The sequence below is a fragment of the Coregonus clupeaformis genome, chromosome 25, assembly GCF_020615455.1.
Source record: "Coregonus clupeaformis isolate EN_2021a chromosome 25, ASM2061545v1, whole genome shotgun sequence".
Lineage (NCBI taxonomy): Eukaryota > Metazoa > Chordata > Actinopteri > Salmoniformes > Salmonidae > Coregonus > Coregonus clupeaformis.
In genome coordinates, this window is record NC_059216.1 from 9,329,884 (window position 1) to 9,350,914 (window position 21,031).

The 21,031-nt window shown below is 43.6% G+C and overlaps 2 protein-coding genes across 8 annotated transcripts; one reads left to right on the forward strand and one right to left on the reverse strand.

Moving 5' to 3' along the window:
* The first annotated feature begins 2,549 nt into the window (after positions 1–2,549).
* Positions 2,550–9,407, forward strand: LOC121539257 (sodium/bile acid cotransporter-like). Of its 2 annotated transcripts, XM_041847614.1 has the most exons (6): positions 2,550–2,632; positions 5,491–5,948; positions 6,238–6,442; positions 8,147–8,325; positions 8,442–8,641; positions 8,801–9,407. In XM_041847614.1, exons 2-6 carry the CDS (start codon positions 5,527–5,529, stop codon positions 8,854–8,856), a joined length of 1,062 nt encoding a protein of 353 aa, XP_041703548.1. In that variant the 5' UTR covers positions 2,550–2,632; positions 5,491–5,526; the 3' UTR covers positions 8,857–9,407. The 2 variants fall into 2 exon arrangements, with proteins under 2 accessions (XP_041703548.1, XP_041703547.1); XM_041847613.1 differs by having other exon boundaries at positions 8,442–9,407.
* A 249-nt stretch (positions 9,408–9,656) lies between these two features.
* Positions 9,657–20,027, reverse strand: LOC121539256 (sushi domain-containing protein 6). 6 transcript variants are annotated; one of them, XM_041847610.2, is made up of 8 exons: positions 19,998–20,027; positions 17,081–17,232; positions 16,398–16,589; positions 15,854–16,246; positions 15,543–15,737; positions 11,746–11,884; positions 11,190–11,578; positions 9,657–11,079 (listed from the first exon to the last, which is right to left on the reverse strand). In XM_041847610.2, exons 2-8 carry the CDS (start codon positions 17,196–17,198, stop codon positions 11,054–11,056), a joined length of 1,452 nt encoding a protein of 483 aa, XP_041703544.1. In that variant the 5' UTR covers positions 17,199–17,232; positions 19,998–20,027; the 3' UTR covers positions 9,657–11,053. The 6 variants fall into 6 exon arrangements, with proteins under 6 accessions (XP_041703544.1, XP_041703542.1, XP_041703543.1 ...); XM_041847608.2 differs by lacking the exon at positions 19,998–20,027 and adding an exon at positions 19,847–19,902; XM_041847609.2 differs by lacking the exon at positions 19,998–20,027 and adding an exon at positions 19,793–19,877.
* Positions 20,028–21,031: the final 1,004 nt, after the last annotated feature.

Genomic DNA, 21,031 nt, shown 5'->3' on the forward strand with positions numbered 1-21,031 from the left:
TCCCAGAACCACACGGGGGGACCTAGTGAATGACCTGCAGAGATTTGGGACCAAAGTAACAAAGCCTACCATCAGTAACACACTACGCCGCCAGGGACTCAAATCCTGCAGTGCCAGACGTGTCCCCCTGCTTAAGTCAGTACATGTCCAGGCCCGTCTGAAGTTTGCTAGAGTGCATTTGGATGATCCAGAAGAGGATTGGGAGAATGTAATATGGTCAGATGAAACCAAAATAGAACTTTTTGGTAAAAACTCAACTTGTCGTGTTTGGCGGACAAAGAATGCTGAGTTGCATCCAAAGAACACCATACCTACTGTGAAGCATGGGGTTTGAAACATCATGCTTTGGGGCTGTTTTTCTGCAAAGGGACCAGGACAACTGATCCGTGTAAAGGAAAGAATGAATGGGGCCATGTATCGTGAGATTTTGAGTGAAAACCTCCTTCCATCAGCAAGGGCATTGAAGATGAAACGTGGCTGGGTCTTTCAGCATGACAATGATCCCAAACACAACGCCCGGGCAACGAAGGAGTGGCTTCGTAAGAAGCATTTCAAGGTCCTGGAGTGGCCTAGCCAGTCTCCAGATCTCAACCCCATAGAAAATCTTTGAAGGGAGTTGAAAGTCTGTGTTGCCCAGCGACAGCCCCAAAACATCACTGCTCTAGAGGAGATCTGCATGGAGGAATGGGCCAAAATACCAGCAACAGTGTGTGAAAACCTTGTGAAGACTTACAGAAAACGTTTGACCTGTGTCATTGCCAACAAAGGGTATATAACAAAGTATTGTGAAACTTTTGTTATTGACCAAATACTTATTTTCCACCATAATTTGCAAATAAATTCATTAAAAATCCTACAATGTGATTTTCTGGATTTTTTCTCGTTTTGTCTGTCATAGTTGTCGTGTACCTATGATGAAAATTACAGGCCTCTCTCATCTTTTTAAGTGGGAGAACTTGCACAATTGGTGGCTGACTAAATACTTTTTTCCCCCACTGTAGATACTTTTGTACCTGTTTCCTCCAGCATCTTCACCAGGTCCTTTGCTGTTGTTCTGCGATTGATTTGCACTTTTCTCAACCAAAGTACGTTCATCTCTAGGAGACAGAACGCGTCTCCTTCCTGAGCGGTATGACGGCTACGTGGTCCCATGGTGTTTATACTTGTGTACTATTGTTTGTACAGATAAACGTGGTACCTTCTCCCAAGGATGAACCAAACTTGTGGAGGTCTACAATTTTCTTTCTGATGCCTTGGCTGATTTCTTTTGATTTTCCCATGATGTCAAGCAAAGAGGCACTGAGTTTGAAGGTACGCCTTGAAATACATCCACAGGTACACCTCCAATTGACTCGAATGATGTCAATTAGCCTATCAGAAGCTTCTAAAGCCATGACATCATTTTCTGGAATTTTCCAAGCTGTTTAAAGGCACAGTCAACTTAGTGTATGTAAACTTCTGACCCACTGGAATTGTGATACAGTGATAAGTGAAATAATCTGTCTGTAAACAATTGTTGGAAAAATTACTTGTGTCATGCACAAAGTAGATGTCCTAACCGACTTGCCAAAACTATAGTTTGTTAACAAGAAATGTGTGGAGTGGTTGAAAAACGAGTTTTAATGACTCCAACCTAAGTGTATGTAAACTTCTGACTTCAACTGTACATATAACTAGGAATAAAGTGACTAATCCGTAACACACTGTTTACAAAATCAACAACTCAGCCTTATTTGACATCTCTGGCCCAGTTGTGTGAGTAGTGACTGGAAGGTCCCAAGTTGCCAAGCATGGCATAAAGAGAGGAGGGGCGCCACTGAAAGGACTGGCAACTTTGCCAGGCGAAGGCATTGAATCTTCAGCCTGGTTGTGTAATATGAATTGATACTTACATGTGCATGAACGCCAAGTAGAAAAAAGCCTTCTGAAGTGCTTTGGCAACAATTACACTCTGTCCACACAATCTGACCCATTGATGCTAAACAAGGCTTTCCCACGGTACTCAAGTCCAATAGAAAAAACAGCCAAACAAGGGACAGAGCTGGCATCTCATATTAGCAGGTGTGGATGAGCATTTACTGTAACTTATTGGTACAGTATTGTGATCAACTTATCTTCAGCTGTACTGAATGTTAACTCTAGAGCCCTGAAACATTTTATAAGAGTGTTGACATCATCATTAACCATGGATATCTAACAAGCTGTTTTTAGCTGATGATTGGGTAATAACCAATTATGTCAATTCTGCTAAGAAAGTTGAATTGGGAAGAAATACATGCATACACATTCCTTTGTCTCATTTACATCCCCCTATCATATACAAACATATTCAGGTGGATATGTCTAGGATGTAAGAGGGCATGGAGTACAGAAATGTGATGATTGTTATGAATTTGGAGATGTAGCCTGTTGCGCAGGAGTTAGCACCCCTACCATGTGACCATAATGCCATGTGACAGGGTGTTCTAGATAGAGAGCCAAGGGGTTAGATAGAAGAACGTGAGGAGGGATGGGGAAAGTGTGTGTGAGAGAGAGAGAGGGGAGGGAGAGGGGGAGTAAGAGAGAGAAAGAAGAGAGAGAAAGCACTCAGCGGACCAGAGACTTGAACATCACAAGACTGCACACTATGAAGGTAAGAAAATACTTTTTAAATAATCACAGTGCCTTGAGGTGTCATGATAATTAATTACTACTTGCATTATAATCTGGGATTTTTATCTACTTTATCTTTTTATCAAATGGACTACAATAACAATGTAATAACTAGTTGAACTACAGGGCCACTTCAGGACTCATAAGTTTAAAACACAGACAGGACCTGCATGAAAGTAATCTAATTTACCAATAAAGCAGATCTAGATTTAGTTTATCTCATAAAAAAAGACCAATAATTAAACCTAATTAAGCCTTGAGACAATTGAGACATGGATTGTGTATGTATGCCATTCAGAGGGTTAATGGGCAAGAAAACATATTTAAGTGCTGGTTTGTGTCAAGAACTGCAACGCTGCTGGGTTTTTCACGCTCAACAGTTTCCCATGTGTATCAAGAATGGTCCACCACCCAAAGGATATCCAGACAACTTGACACAAATGTGGGAAGCATTGGAGACAACATGGGCCAGCATCCCTGTGGAATGCTTTCAAACTTTGTAGAGGTGTATTTCTGCACTCTGTGTTGTAAAAATATTCTGCCGGGTCCTGATGTTTTCATTAGTGACCGTGTTCTGAGACACTTCTAAGAGACACTTCCCCCTACTGAAGGCCTCTTCGAATGCATGTGTGATCGGGCACCCGACTGCACTCTATAGAATTTGATCCCCTGCTGATTTTGTACGTTTGCCCACTGACAAAGAAATGATCAGTCTATAATTTTAATGGTAGGTTTATTTGAACAGTGAGAGACAGAATAACAACAAAAAAATCCAGAAAAACGCATGTCAAAAATGTTATAAATTGATTTGCATTTTAATGAGGGAAATAAGTATTTGACCACCTCTCAATCAGAAATATTTCTGGCTCCCAGGTGTCTTTTATACAGGTAACGAGCTGAGATTAGGAGCACACTCTTAAAGGGAGTGCTCCTAATCTCAGCTTGTTAACTGTATAAAAGACACCTGTCCACAGAAGCAATCAATCAATCAGATTCCAAACTCTCCACCATGGCCAAGACCAAAGAGCTCTCCAAGGATGTCAGGGACAAGATTGTAGACCTACACAAGGCTGGAATGGGCTACAAGACCATCGCCAAGCAGCTTGGTGAGAAGGTGACAACAGTTGGTGCGATTATTCGCAAATGGAAGAAACTGTCAATCTCCCTCGGCCTGGGGCTCCATGCAAGATCTCACCTCGTGGAGTTGCAATGATCATGAGAACTGTGAGGAATCAGCCCAGAACTACACGGGAGGATCTTGTCAATGATCTCAAGGCAGCTGGGACCATAGTCACCAAGAAAACAATTGGTAACACACTACGCCGTGAAGGACTGAAATCGCCCGCAAGGTCCCCCTGCTCAAGAAAGGACATATACAGGCCCGTCTGAAGTTTGCCAATGAACATCTGAATGATTCAGAGGAGAACTGGGTGAAAGTGTTGTGGTCAGATGAGACCAAAATCGAGCTCTTTGGCATCAACTCAACTCGCCGTATTTGGAGGAGGAGGAATGCTGCCTATGACCCCAAGAACACCATCCCCACCGTCAAACATGGAGGTGGAAACATTATGCTTTGGGGGTGTTTTTCTGCTAAGGGGACAGGACAACTTCACCGCATCAAAGGGACGATGGACGGGACCATGTACCGTCAAATCTTGGGTGTGAACCTCCTTCCCTCAGCCAGGGCATTGAAAATGGGTCGTGGATGGGTATTCCAGCATGACAATGACCCAAAACACACGGCCAAGGCAACAAAGGAGTGACTCAAGAAGAAGCACATTAAGGTCCTGGAGTGGTCTAGCCAGTCTCCAGACCTTAATCCCATAGAAAATCTGTGGAGGGAGCTGAAGGTTCGAGTTGCCAAACGTCAGCCTCGAAACCTTAATGACTTGGAGAAGATCTGCAAAGAGGAGTGGGACAAAATCCCTCCTGAGATGTGTGCAAACCTGGTGGCCAACTACAAGAAACCTCTGACCTCTGTGATTACCAACAAGGGTTTTGCCACCAAGTACTAAGTCATGTTTTGCAGAGGGGTCAAATACTTATTTCCCTCATTAAAATGCAAATCAATTTATAACATTTTTGACATGCGTTTTTCTGGATTTTTTTGTTTTTATTCTGTCTCTCACTGTTCAAATAAACCTACCATTAAAATTATAGACTGATCATGTCTTTGTCAGTGGGCAAACGTACAAAATCAGCAGGGGATCAAATACTTTTTTCCCTCACTGTATATGTTTGCTCCTTAGTCACATATTCTAGGAAAGGGGCATATTCTTTGAACAATCATTTGTAACTTATCCTTTCAGCTTTTGTAGCAGCTGAAAGTCACAAGGAGAATATCTTAGAGCTCTCTGAGAAACACCAAAGGCTAATACTAATCACTGTACGGTCAGAACTGAGTGACGATGGTTTACATTTATAGAGTAGTGTATTAACTCTCTGGACTGGTGAGTCATCATCAGCATAGCTACGGAGTCATTCAACACTGCAGGATAGATTTGAATCATCTTCTGAGGTGAAATGTTGCCTGGTAGCAAAATGCATTCATAGATTACATTGTTCATGTCTCATCAAATGAATTGTGTGGTGTCATTGAGTGACATAGCTAGTACCAAACTGTCTTATTGTAAAAATAGTAATACTCATCATGTAAGTCTAGAGTAGACACGATTCAAAGTTTAGATCACAAGGCTGAAGTGTAATAGAGTAGACAGGATGGGTTGTAACTCTCCAGTTGATCAAGTCCAAGAGATAACAAAGAACCACTTGCTCTCCATTGACATACTGTAGATATATTTTTTATTTAATTTAACTTTTTTATGTTCGGTGTCTCAGGGTATATTAAATATAAAGTAAACCAACAGCTTTGGGATGAATGGTACCATGAACCAGACAGAGGGACAGTACAGAGATGGCTATGAGACAGCTTGGAATGGCAGCAACACCTACAACATCACACCTCGTAATGTCACCACTGGCTTCCAGTCCCTCTTCTCCCCGGTTATGGACATGGCCATCAGTGGCATCACCATCATCATCCTCTTCATCACCATGGTGTCCCTGGGCTGCACCATGGAGATCTCCAAGATCAAGGCCCATATTCTGAAGCCCAAAGGTGTTGCCATCGCAGTGGTGGCCCAGTTTGGTATCATGCCTCTCACTGCCTTCAGCCTGGCCAAAATCTTCCAGCTGGGCCCCATCGAGGCTGTGACCGTGCTGATCTGTGGCTGCTGTCCGGGGGGAAACCTCTCCAACATCTTCGCCCTGGCCCTGAAGGGTGACATGAACCTCAGGTGGAACTCATTGACATTTTGATCTGTCTGTTTTTTATTTTTTTTTAAACATTATTAGGCTGCTAAGGTTTTCAGCATATTTAGGTCAGGACACAGAGTCCGCTAAAATGTTGGACCAAAAAAGTAATACAATTGTTTCACAATACAGAAAAATGCATGACTGCTAAACTAAACATAACATGTTCTATTGTTAAGATTGGGCAAGGATATCACCGAAACTCAATTACAATTGAAAACTCAATGGAAATTATAAAAGGTTTCAACCCCCCCTTCTCTTTATATCCTACAGCATTGTAATGACCACATGTTCTACTGTTTTGGCCCTGGGTATGATGCCTCTGCTGCTCTTCCTATATTGCCACGGCTTCAATAACTTGGAAAACGCTGTGCCTTACACTGGCATCACCATAGCTCTCATCATGACCCTAGCGCCCTGTGCCATTGGCATAGCCATCAACCACCGGGTACCACAGTACTCTCAGATCATCATCAAGGTGGGCTTGACTCCAGGTCCTGTATTTTTGGCCAACAAAGTTACATATATTAGGATACAGTGGGGAAAAAAAGTATTTAGTCAGCCACCAATTCTGCAAGTTCTCCCACTTAAAAAGATGAGAGAGGCCTGTAATTTTCATCATAGGTACACGTCAACTATGACAGACAAATTGAGGAAAAAAAATCCAGAAAATCACATTGTAGGATTTTTTATGAATTTATTTGCAAATTATGGTGGAAAATAAGTATTTGGTCAATAACAAAAGTTTCTCAATACTTTGTTATATACCTTTTGTTGGCAATGACACAGGTCAAACGTTTTCTGTAAGTCTTCACAAGGTTTTCACACACTGTTGCTGGTATTTTGGCCCATTCCTCCATGCAGATCTCCTCTAGAGCAGTGATGTTTTGGGGCTGTCGCTGGGCAACACAGACTTTCAACTCCCTCCAAAGATTTTCTATGGGGTTGAGATCTGGAGATTGGCTAGGCCACTCCAGGACCTTGAAATGCTTCTTACGAAGCCACTCCTTCGTTGCCCGGGCGGTGTGTTTGGGATCATTGTCATGCTGAAAGACCCAGCCACGTTTCATCTTCAATGCCCTTGCTGATGGAAGGAGGTTTTCACTCAAAATCTCACGATACATGGCCCCATTCATTCTTTCCTTTACACGGATCAGTCGTCCTGGTCCCTTTGCAGAAAAACAGCCCCAAAGCATGATGTTTCCACCCCCATGCTTCACAGTAGGTATGGTTCTATTTTGGTTTCATCTGACCATATGACATTCTCCAAATCCTCTTCTGGATCATCCAAATGCACTCTAGCAAACTTCAGACGGGCCTGGACATGTACTGGCTTAAGCAGGGGGACACGTCTGGCACTGCAGGATTTGAGTCCCTGGCGGCGTAGTGTGTTACTGATGGTAGGCTTTGTTACTTTGGTCCCAGCTCTCTGCAGGTCATTCACTAGGTCCCCCCGTGTGGTTCTGGATTTTTTCTCACCGTTCTTGTGATCATTTTGACCCCACGGGGTGAGATCTTGCGTGGAGCCCCAGATCGAGGGAGATTATCAGTGGTCTTGTATGTCTTCCATTTCCTAATAATTGCTCCCACAGTTGATTTCCTCAAACCAAGCTGCTTACCTATTGCAGATTCAGTCTTCCCAGCCTGGTGCAGTTCTACAATTTTGTTTCTGGTGTCCTTTGACAGCTCTTTGGTCTTGGCCATAGTGGAGTTTGGAGTGTGACTGTTTGAGGTTGTGGACAGGTGTCTTTTATACTGATAACAAGTTCAAACAGGTGCCATTAATACAGGTAACGAGTGGAGGACAGAGGAGCCTCTTAAAGAAGAAGTTAGAGGTCTGTGAGAGCCAGAAATCTTGCTTGTTTGTAGGTGACCAAATACTTATTTTCCACCATAATTTGCAAATAAATTCATAAAAAATCCTACAATGTGATTTTCTGGATTTTTTTTCCTCAATTTGTCTGTCATAGTTGACGTGTACCTATGATGAAAATTACAGGCCTCTCTCATCTTTTTAAGTGGGAGAACTTGCACAATTGGTGGCTGACTAAATACTTTTTTCCCCCCACTGTATATCAAATTGTGTTTCTAATCAATTTATATAGCATGGTCTAATTACTAAAGGACATTAATAAACATCCTCTAAAAGCATGTCTGATTTGATAGAGCTTTTACTCCACAGGTTGGTCTAAGCATCTTACTGATTGCCTCTGTGGCCATTGGCGTCATGTCAGGCATCACTATTGGGGGAACAGTGTGGGTGGTTCTCTCACCCCAACTCCTGGCTGCAGCTTCACTGATGCCCCTGACAGGCTACCTGCTGGGATACATCATGTCCACCATCTTCAAAGTCAATCATCAGTAAGTGCACTGCTGTATTCATTGGTTCAAGGATGGGACTGGGCCAAGGGGTATCCATTCATAGTTATCAATAATTATATACAGTTGAGCAAACCATGTAACAAATATTTTCTCAGATGCAGGAGGACTATTTCTATAGAGACAGGCTGTCAGAACATCCAGCTGTGTTCCACCATCTTGAAGGTGGCCTTTCCCCCGGAGGTCATTGGGCCCCTGTATCTGTTCCCGCTGATCTACATCATATTCCAGGGAGGTGAGGCGTTGCTTTTCATCATCCTCTTCAGATGTTACCAAAGGTTCAAGCCACCAGCTGAGGGTAAGTGTCACAGCTGTCTGGGTAACACTAGGGTAGCGTGGCTCAGAGAACGTACTGTCCGCTTACCCCGGTTGTTGTTACAGTGTGCCAGACTGTTCGACAAAGGGAGAAAATATAGGCAGTCTTTCCTCTAAAGAAATCTATTTTTCTCTCCCATAGCAAAGCCTTTATACCTGGCAGTTGCCGGTAAAATTGAGGAAGTAAAGGTTCTATAGGTCCCATATGGGAGAGGCCCATAGAGATGGAGAGGTCACAGGAGGACAGCAGACCAAACTGAACAGGCCCAGGACAGGAGCCAAGACCCCAGCATTGGAAAGGCAACGGAAGGGAGAGGGACACCTCAGACAATCTGAGGACAGAAGATGGTAGTCTAATATGGCCATCGCTCAGTCACTTCAGTGACATCAATTGTATGGCTTTTTAGGGCAACATAACTGGCTGGGGATGTGCAGCACAATTTTACCAATGCAACTGTATACTGTAGGTGGAATGCAGTGTCTAAGCCACTAGATACTAACTGGAGGGGGGAAAAATAGTAACTATTTATATAGGCCAGATTTTATTTCTAGAGATGTTAATAATGAATATGAATTTAAATAGTTTATCTGCTGCCCATATTTTGCATTTTGACACAATAGGTTATGCCCAGGTATTTTATACTTAGTGTGTAAATATAAAAAAGTTATAATGTAGATTAAGGTTTTAACCAAATACAACGACAATGGAGTGATTTCTGTAGAGGACATAAAAGCACCATAAAGCTGTACACGGTCTCCAGCTTTGTTTTTGTGGCAGTTTTATGGGGAAAAATGGTGATGTTTGTAATTAAACAAGCCTCTAACTTTTCAGAAAATAAATGTTCAAGAAGTGGGTTCTAGAAGTCAAGACTATGAATAAAGTGCATTACAATGCCACCTAGTGCTGAAAGAAAGTCCACAAAACGTAGATATCAAACGGTTCAGTGAAAGAGAGGTTGAACTGTTGAAGAATGGCATTGGTTGACAAGGACAAAAACTTGCACAACTCAAATTATGTTTATTCAAAATTATCACAGGGTATATACAGAGTAAAATTAACAAACTTTTTTCAAATATTAAAATACTATCTTTACACCAATTGCATTGTTTAGTCCCAAAGCAACTGAACCCATTTGAATAGACATGACACTAAGCTTCTGTACATAACAATAACTACCTGTTTTTAATGATTTATGGTTAACCCAATTAACTTTACAGTCTTACACATATGTCCTTATGAGTCCACCAAGGTGGCAATGTTACAAGACCCGTCTTAATATCCTTTTCCAAGAATTGTGGAAGCATCCAAGCAACCATGGCTGATCAACAGCATTCTGGACATGAATATATTAAATACTCAATTTAGTTTTCCTAGCTTAACTTAAAGCATAATTTTAAACAAACCACAAATAAATAGAAAGTAAAAGTTGTCAGGTGTCCAAGAAACACCACCAACTATGCTCCAATTTGTTACATCACTGAGCTGTGAAGACCGAAAATTGACATTCATTTTTAAATCCTTTTTTAGGAATGAAACTCAATACGGATGTGTTTTGTGCATAGAAGTGGAGCTCTAAGGCCATCGGAGAAAAGGTGTACTGACATGAATAAGAGGATATGAACGCTAAGCCCAATGTCAATGAGCTGAGACGTGTGCCTCAACCTAGGGAACACTTGCCTTTAGCAAAATCATCTAATAAATGCATGAAAAAAAAACATTGAGCTCAAAACCATGATCAGAGTGGATACGTGACATCAATTAGTTGTGCCATAAAGAACCCCAACCAGAATATTATCGTAAGTTAAAGTCATACTTCCCTATCGTTAAAATGTTTGAGTATAAATGGTCAAATCCGTGTATGTGTGAGAATGACTGGTTCAATCTAAATTGCAGTGGTCTTCATGCATCATTCCTAATGTGCTGCTGTGCATGTTCTGCAGTGATCATGTCAAAACAGGTTGACATGGTACAAATTGGTGATGAGTGCAATGATTATCTCATAAAATGTGTTTATAGCATTAACCACTGAAAAAAAACATGTCATATCGAGCCATTCCAAAAAACCTTCCAACATACAGGGTGCTCATTCTTTTACAGTTTTATGTACCTGCGCTAAGCCAATGGTTAAAAGAACAAGTGTCAGACACTTATAAAATGGCTAAGCATTATGTACATGTGAAACCCCTCTGTGCCCTCCTCTGGATTGGGGAGAGGTAACATTCTGCTGAGCATGACACGGCCTCACTTAGTGCCCCTGGAGGAGGTGGGTGGGTAGTCTGTTGTGTTGGCAGCTGCTGCAGTGGGGAGCTTCATACAGGCCTCTGACTCAACACAGCCGATCAACAGCAACCCTAGGGGTCTCCGTAACGTACGCCCAAGCGGCTGCAGCATGATTCAGGCCTCCTTTAACAAAGGCATATCTGCAGGAACAAAGAGACATAATCAATACACTGTATGCATATATGGGCATTATCAACCAATACATGTGTGAAGAGGCCTGTTTGGAGAGACATGTTGATAGAGGGCCTACCATCAGAGTAGTCCATCTCAGAGTCGAGGAGGGGCAGGCTGTGCTGCTCGCTGCCCGTGGAGTCCCTCCGCTGTGAGGGTGAAGGCACTGCAGTAGCAGCCTGCTCTGGGCCCCAGCAGGAGGAGGATGAAGAGGCGAAGGATGGTGGTACTGGGTGAACCAATGCCATCTCTGAGAGCTGGGAGAGGGTGGAGGGCCTGGCCTGGGCAATGAGAGGCTCTGTCGTCCCTGCAGCCTGCTGGCCCTCTGACAGCACTATTTGGACCCGGGACTCAGAGCTGAGACTCAGAGCCCCTCCGCCACACACCGCCTCCTCATAGGAGGGCAGGGCCACCTGCACCCCCTCCACCATGATGGACACGGGCTGGCCTGACACCCCCTGCTCACGGCTGAGGGGAACCAGAGAGGAGTGGAACAGTCAGTTAATATCTCATTACTTTAGACTCGTAAGAGCTAGTTTTATGAGACATGCACACCCCTGGAGTACACAAATAGCTGGGATAAGTCTACCATAGCTGATGCTAAATAAGCCTGTCTGTAGTTTCAGGCCACTCACCGGCTGTGGTTGAAGGACTTGAGTTTGGGCTGCAGCAGGACAAACAGGACCACCAGCAGCAGGATGAGGGCTACAGAGCTGGCAGTGGAGGCCACGATGGACAGGGTGGGTATGCCCAACGGCAGGGCAGGGTCTCTGTCTGGAAGAGGGGAAGCAGGCTATCAGCCCACACTCAAACACTGTCCCAGACCTGCCAACCTTGAATAATTTTTATGAGTACCACTTTAGCGTGGCGGTGCCACCCCTGGCCCCCACCACGGCGAACGTGCGACACCTCACTGCTCAAATCCTAGGCAATCGGGTTTAATCCGGCCTGCGAGATGATTTTGTAAAGTATAAAAATGAGCTGCAATTCTTCAATAAAAGAAACTGCTGTTCCAATTGTGTCCACTGGATGGCGCAATAGCAATTGTGTTAAGCAAGCAAACTGTTTATACCGGGGCAGAGCAAATAGGTCAAGCAAGTGCAGCCAGTCCGGATGAGCTACTTTGTTTTGCCCGCGATATTTATTACGGCTTCTACTTTTAACATTATGTGCTTTGGCACCCTCATTGCCCCAATATGTCTCTGTCAAAAAAGAGAAAAGTGGACGCAGAGTGCAGAGTGTTCCAAGAAAAATGGTCATCCTTCTATTTATTCACGGAATTGAATGGGAAAGCTGTATGTTTGGTGTGTTCACAGCATGTTGCAGTGCTGAAAGAATATAACCTTCGTCGCCACTATGTGAGTCTTCATGCTGACAAATATGACAACTTTCAAGGACAGCGGAGAAGAGAGAAGGTGAATGAACTGTTGGTGGGTCTGAAGAAACAGCAGTCTGTGTTTACTCACAGCCGAGACATCAGTGACGCTGCAGTGAAAGCTAGCTACCTCATTGCTAATGAAATCGCAGTGGCTTCAAAACCATTTAGTGAGGGTGAATTTGTAAAAACATGCATGATGAAGGCAGCAGAGATTGTGTGCCCTGAAAAGCACCAGGCTTTTGCAAATATCAGCCTGACAAGAAACACAGTTGCAGACAGGATTTCCGACCTTTCAGTGGATTTGGACAGCAAGTTGAAGCAAAAAGTAAAGTCATTTATTGCGTTTTCGGTTGCAATTGATGAAAACACGGACATTACAGATGTTGCACAACTGGCGGCGCACAATTGGTCCAGCGTTGTCCAGGGTAGGGGAGGGAATGGCCGGCAGGGATGTAGCTCAGTTGGTAGAGCATGGCGTTTGCAACGCCAGGGTTGTGGGTTTGATTCCCACGGGGGGCCAGTATAAAAAAATATGTATTCACTAACTGTAAGTCGCTCTGGATAAGAGCGTCTGCTAAATGACTAAAATGTAAATGTAAAATACGTTCTTTCAAGTTGAAACTGTCATTGTGGGAGACGCAACTCGCCGGTGGTGATGCAGCTCACTTCCCCTGTCTGAAAAATGTGTGCGCGACCCAACATGTGGCAGACATGAAGCGGTTCAAAGATAAAATAACGGGACTGTTAAGGGAGTTTGAGCAACGCTTTCAGATTTTTGGTGAACTGGAGAAAGACTTCAAAGTTTTTTGTTCGCCATTCACCGTGAATCCCTCTGATCTGCCCGTCAGCATCCAACTTGAAATAATAGACTTGCAGTGTGACTCGGATTTGAAGGGAAAATTTGCCGCAGCTGGCTTGGACACATTTTATCAGAATCTCTTGCCAGGTTACCCCAACTTGACAGCCCTCGCTGCAAAACGGTTGTGCATGTTTGGAACCACATATCTTTGTGAGCAAGTTCTCTGTAATGAGCATAAATAAAACAAAGCTGCGCTCAAGGCTCACGCACAAGCACTTGAATCACATCCTGAAGTTGGCTGCCACTCAGGATGTGACGCCTGATATTGATGCGCTGGTGAAAGCTAAAAGATGCCAGGTATCAGGAGTCAAATAAACTATGCAACCCCATTTAAAGTGCTGCATGAGACACCCTTATATAGTTCTGTGATCTGTGATATACTTCTGTGAATCACTGAGGCATTGTGTGTTTGTGTGTTGTTTGTCCTCAGAATTTCAAATAACTTGGTGTTTTATGATTAATAGTGATGTTGTGCTTTTGGACACACTGTCCTCAGGCTCCAGCTTTATGTTTATATGTTTTTATGTTGATGTGCTATTGTTTTTAATTGATTTTATTTTATTTGTATATTTAACCTATTCTTGACTCTGTGGTTCTTGCACTTGTTTGGGGAACAGGATTTCATTATTTGTATCTAAATTTCTGCCTGAGAAATGACACCCTGATATAGTTCTGTGATCTGTGAAACAGTTATGTGAATCACTGAGGCATTGTGTGTTTGTGTGTTTCTTCTTTAGAATTTTCAAATAAACTTGAGGTGTTTTATGATTAATAGTGATGTTGTGCTTGTACTATTTTGGACACATTGTCCTCAGGCTCCAGCTTTATGTTTTATGTTGATAGTATTAAAACAAAGAAAACAATCTGAAGTTGTTGTTTTTAAGTTATATATATACACCATGATTTTACCGGTCCGGCCCACTTGGGAATAGATTTTCCTCCATGTGGCCCCTGAGCTAAAATGAGTTTGACACCCCTGCTTTAGACTGTTATGGTACTTAGTAATTGGTTGCTCTTCACTAGCTAACTAGAAGAGATATGTTTAAAATGTACAATCAGGGCTCTTCCTATGATTTTCTGACAAGGTGGTGCTGATGTAGGCCTACGGTTGGATAGGGGGGAGGTCCGGAGGGGGTCAGTCAACTTCCCCCTCAGGAAGTTGGAGCATGTAGCCAACACAGAAGTCTTGTGTTTGATCCTAAATGAAATTGATGTGGTCTCAATTAAATCTTTCTAGGTTAAATTTAGGGGAAATTATTATTCTAATTAACAGGTGTCTTTATATTGACAGTCTAGAGAAAATGTAAACTGAATTCTGAACAATTCCAACTACTGGATGCAATGTAGTAGTCTAGTTTACTGTAGGCTATTTGGAATATGAAACAACTGAACTAGGCCTAAATGAGCTTGTTTTTCCATCAAATTTCCATCACTGACCTAATCCATCAAGTTAGGTCTGACTACTAGGCTACCATTCATTCAACATGCCTTGTCATTGGTGAACCAACTATTATCACATAATTTGAAGCCTACTGTTGACATACAACTATATCATGAGGACAGATCAAGAACTGATGAATTAACATAGGTCTACTAATCTTTAACTGTCTAACAGGGCCTCCTGTAGCTCAGTTGGTAGAGCATGGCGATTGCAACGCCAGGGTTGTGGGTTTGATTCCCATGGGGGGCCAGTATGAAAAATGTATGCACTCACTAAAAAAACTGTAAGTCGCTCTGGATAAGAGCGTCTGCTAAATGACTAAAATGTCAAATGTAACATAACTTTCTGTGAAGGACGTATTGGCGGAACAGCTCTCTCTGCCTTGTCTGTTTCCATTCAAGAAGCGACATGCACTGAACTACCGCAACAACGCACGTTTCCTTGCTCGTCAATGCACTCGTGCCTACTACCGCAATGTGCCAAATAGAAGTCTATTTTTGCATATTTTAGGGTAGTTTTTCATACCAGCGTACTTTGACCTCAAATTGCATGCATGGTACGCAAAATGTGTGCAGGTTGGCAGGTCTGCTCTCCATAAAAGGACAGACAGTCCCGCTTGAGGCTTGAAAAAGTAGTAACGTTACAGTATAATTTCATTTTGCAGGTTGATACAACACAAAACGAATAGTTAAGCCACCTAACACTGAACTCTGTGGAGAGTAAATCAGTGTAATCTCACATTATGGTCACCAACCTTGGTCCAGGAGACAGCTAATCTGCATGGGGCCGTCCCACTCCCCGTCCTGACAGGTCAGGTATTTGTAGTCTCCCTTCAGGATGTAGCCTTCATCACAGAAGTACTCGATCACAGTGCGATGGTTTAGTCTATGGCAGGGGGACGGGTGGCAGGTGTAGCCCCCATTCTCTGGCTCAAATGGAGGAAGACACACTGTTGACAAGAAACAAGAGAACCATCATCATTGAGCTCACAAACCTCATTTTAGACTCCCAAATATGTTAGTGTGTGTGGAATGAATTCAGAGTATTTAGTAAAGCTATTAGTACCCTCACTGTGTATGCAGCGGGGTGGGTCTGAGGACCAGTGGCCCAGGGGGGTGCAGGTGATGATGTTGGGCCCGTCCTCCAAGAAGCCTGGGTCACAGCTGTATTGGAGCACCGTGCCTACAGGAAAGGAACCCCTGTTAGTCTCTGTCAGGTTGGCTGACCCATGTTGGACCATGAACGGCCTCGCACATCCTTGGTTGACACAGCTAATCTGCATGGGGGCGTCCCACTCCCCATCCTGACAGGTAAGATATCTGTACTTGTAGTCTCCCTTCAGGATGTAGCCTTCATCACAGAAGTACTCGATCACAGTACCCTGGCCTAGCCGGTGGCAGGAAGAGGGGTGGCAGGTGTACCCTCCATTCTCAGGCACAGACGGAGGCCGGCACACTGCTGGTCAGAAACAACACAATCATCATGTTATAAAGTTATAATCCTACATTATCCACATTTTGGTATCAACTTTATGTTGTTCAACTGGAGAGAAATTATCCTGTTCACAATGAGTCATACTGGTGGCCACATTGTAGAGAGAGCCACCTACCGTCACTCCGTATGCAGCGGGGTGGGTCTGAGGTCCAGAGGCCCAGGAGGTTGCATGTGATGATGCTGGGCCCATCAGCCAGGTAGCCTGGGTCACAGCTGTACTGGAGCACTGTGCCCACAGGGAAGGAACCCCTGTTGGTCTCAGTCAGGTTGACCCAGCTGTTCTGCAACATGAATGGCCTCACACATCCTGAGGATGGACGAAAGGTAATATGATTGATGCTAGCGCATTCTGTTGTGTTTATGCTATATTTGATGGTTTTAAAACACTGTTGTTAAAGGCAATTCTATATGAGTGGGTTTTATGAAGTTTATATAATATCAATGAGTCACGAATGCAGTGGGAGGTGAGTGGGAGGTGAGCAAGAGGAGGATTTCTAGCAACAGCTTCACGCCCCCCATCCAGCATATTTTACTCATCAGCTATGAGAGGGAGAGGATGTGGGGACTTGACACCTTAATATTGAGTGTAGCTCATATGTGGTGGATGTGGGCCAGCTGTTTGCTCAAATAAACCCAATTCCAATGTTATAATTTACCACATAGAGCATTGTACATCCTGCATTATTAGACTGAAAGAGAGAAGAGGAATTGTAGCAGCATAACAGTTGCAGTAGTGGATGGAATGGAGGAATGGAGATGTGTGAGGGGGGCTTTTGCTGACGACGAGAGATCTCTTACCTGACCCTTGTCCAGTGGATAGCACAGTTAGAAAGAGAAACAGTGAAAGTGACCACTTGTCAGCGGAGGTGAGCAGCTCAAGGGCTTTTGACATTGACTCGAACATTCCATTGCACATCTTTTACTTCCACTGCAGAGGGAGTCAGCTCAACCTAGGGATAGAAGACCAGAATGAATTGTGTGACAAATGAACTGAGTCCCCCCCCCCCCCAAATAATCAATCTTGTCCAAGTTCTAGTTATTATTTACTGGCAACTGCAAAGCCACATTAGACTGAGTCTAGTGCATATATCCCAAGATCAATCAAGAAAGAGCAGATGCTTTGTTTGGGGACCGTGCAATCACGGACCCTTGGGACGTCCCTACCCCCATTGAAGTTGACATTTAAAATGGTTAAGGTTAGGCTTGTGGTTTAGGGTAGGGATGTTCCAAGTATCCCAGATAGAACTGACCCTTTGTTTGGGTCCAATGAGAACTAAGTACGGCCAAGATCTGACTGTAGTTAAGTTACGGCCAAAGACACTCATACTAGCATCCTATTTGATAACTAACTAGCTAGCTAGTTAATGTAACTACAGTTTGGGTAGGTCCTCCCAAGCCAGTTCCATTTTTGTTTACAGGCTGCAATATGTAACTTTTTGGGCAACCTTACCAAATTCATAGAAATGTGAGTTATAGATCTGTCATTCTCATTGAAAGCAAGTCTAAGAAGCGGTAGATCTGTTTTATGTGGGCTATTTCTATGCTTCCCCTTTCTTAAGTTTCATTTTTGCATCTTTACTTTCAGTTATGTACACCAGCTTCAAACAACTGAAAATACATTTTTTTTGGTTATTGTAAAGATGGTACAATAATTCTCTACACTCAGTGTCACATTTAGGCGAATTATTAGAATTTTAGCAACCAGGAAATGGCAGAGCGATTTCTACATATTGCACCTTTAAAACTAGCCAGATAGTCTTCCTCTCTGCTATTAACTACACTACATGACCAAAAGTATGTGGACACCTGCTCGTCGAACGTCTCATTCCAAAATCATGAGCATTATTATGGAGTTGGTCCCCCCTTTGCTGCTATAACAGCCTCCACTCTTCTGGGAAGGCTTTCCACTAGATGTTGTAACATTGCTGCAGGGACTTGCTTCCATTCAGCCACAAGAGCATTAGTGAGGTCGGGCACTGATGTTGGGCGATTAGGCCTGGCTTGCAGTCAGTGTTCCAATTCCATTCCAAAGGTGTTCGATGGGGTTGAGGTCAGGGCTCTTTGCAGGCCAGTCAAGTTCTTCCACACTGATCTCAACAAACCACTTCTGTATGGACCTCGCTTTGTGCACGGGGGTATTGTCATGCTGAAACAAGAAAGGGCCTTCCCCAAACTGTTGCCACAAAGTTGGAAGAACAGAATCATCTAGAATGTCATTGTATGCTGTAGCATATTTCCTGTCCCTGGAACTAAGGGGCCTAGTCTGAACCATGAAAAACAGCCCCAGAACATTATTCCTCCTCCACCAACCTTTACAGTTGGCATTATGCATCCGGGAAGGTAGCGTTCTCTTGGCATTCGCCAAACACCGATTCGTCCGTCGGACTGCCTGATGGTGAAGTGTGATTCATCACTCCAGAGAACACGTTTCCACAGAGTCCAATGGCGTGAGCTTTATACCACTCCAGCTGATGCTTGGCATTGCGCATGGTGATCTTAGGCTTGTGTGCGGCTGGTTGGCCATGGAAACCCAGTTGACCAGGGCAGAAATTTGACGAACTGACTTGTTGGAAAGATGGCATCCTATGATGGTGCCACGTTGAAAGTCACTGAGCTCTTCAGTAAGGCCATTCTACTGCCAATGACTGTTTGTCTCTGGAGATTGCATTGCCGTGTGCTCAATTTTATACACTTGTCAGCAACGGGTGTGGCTGAAATAGCCGAATCCACTAATTTGAAGGGGTGTCCACATACTTTTGTATATATAGTTACCTACACACCACAATAATACCTGGCTAACAGCGGCAGATTAATGCTAGGTAGAGAACACCAGCTGGTTAACGTTAGAAATATAGCTACTGTAGCTAACGTTCTTTATCAGTACACTATCAGCATAATAACACTAGCTAACTGTGAATCAATTTGCGATAGCTAGCTAAGCTAACAACAATAAAATCGTTCCCTCTACTTGTAGTTAGCAACGTCAGCTATACCTAGCCGTACCTAGCTAGCTAATTTAGCTAGCCTGTCTCTTCGCTTACCCACACAACACGGACAGTCAGATCCTCCTCCACCCTCTTCTTACTACTCGCTCACTGTAGTCGATACATCTGGCTAATCAGTTTCTGTAAAACGGCAACTGTCCCTCGCTACTACACTAGCTAGATACATCAACTATGCGCGGCCAGGGGAGACTGCAAATCGTCCCCCGCTAGGCTAGCTTGGCAACGGCTTTGATGCTAGGCTTTGCCATATAAATAATAAATTTTTTATATTTGCTGAGCTGCCTCGATTTCGCCTCTATCGGAGTTTGTTATTGTGAAAAGAAAATTAACCAATAAAGATAGCTAGCTAGTATTCAACGTTTGTATAGTTACAACATCCGGGTATTTTGCGTCCTTAGATACCACTCCAAAACAAAAACATTACCACGCCTGCCTCATCAGCTATCATGTAGACTTTATATGTATAATTTAATGAAAAATACAATAGAACATGTGATTTATTTACCTACAATTTCTTGCAAAAATTATCTAACGGTATTCTAATCTTGGGTTACGTTACCAGAGCGTCAAGGTCAAGGCATCGATGGATATTACAAGAGGAAGGGGGTGGGGGGGGGGGGGCATGCAGTCATGGGTGAACAGCGAGTACAGGAGGGGACTGAGCACGCCCCCGTGTTGAGGATCAGCGTGGCAGATGTGTTGTTACCTACCCTTACCACCTGGAGGAGGCCCGTCAGGAAGTCGAGGATCCAGTTGCAGTGGGAGGTGTTTAGTCCCAGGGTCCTTAGCTTAGTGATGAGCTTTGAGGGCACTATGGTGTTGAACGCTGAGCTGTAGTCAATTAATATCATTCTCACGTAGGTGTTCCTTTTGTCCAGGTGGGAAAGGGCAGTGCGGAGTGCAATAGAGATTGCATCATCTGTGGAGCTGTTGGGGAGGTATGCAAATTTAAGTGCGTCTAGGGTTTCTGGGATAATGGTGTTGATGTGAGCCATGACCAGCCTTTCAATCTGCATGCACACTTTGCACGGTGGAGAACAAGATGAACTACAGTATGCTCTTCATGAAGTAAAAGGGTCAAGAAAATATAATTTTGGAATGTTATTGTGTCAGGGTAGGGACCATTGTTTTTGGTCAACGTTTCACAGGGGACCCCAGGACCGTAATTAGGCAGGGACATGTGTACAGTGTATAACAGAGCCACCATCTTTGGCTTTAACTGTTCACATAACAACCCCCCCCACATTCTGAAATTGCATGTTTATCCCCCCCAGTTTTATCATTGCACTGTGATACAAAACATGGCAGCGGTGTGCTTTAGGACCATGCGGATGCCTCAGAGTGGTCGGGTAGGCTGTTTTCCAGTTTCAGCCAGCTAGATTTAGGACCGCACAGACATCACAGAGCGTGCGTACAGGCTGTGTGATGGCAAAGCTTCTGAAAGGCTGGCGTATAGGACTAGCACGGGAGAGATGAACAGAGGCAGCTGCTGTCTGTGTTGCGCTTTTTCTCAGAGTTGTAAAAACAAGCAGAGCAGAAACTGGTTACTCTTTAGTTGACTGATCTAGCTGGCAAGGCATGTTTGACAGAAAAAAATTTGTTTTATTCTCAGTGCTGAGCTAGTAGTGTAACTGACATGTTACGTTAGCTAATGTTTCATCCCCTCTTGACTGAATGAATGAACTACTAGCAGATAACTATCTAGTTAGTAGCCACCACAGCCAGTTCAGCTCTAGATCGCCTC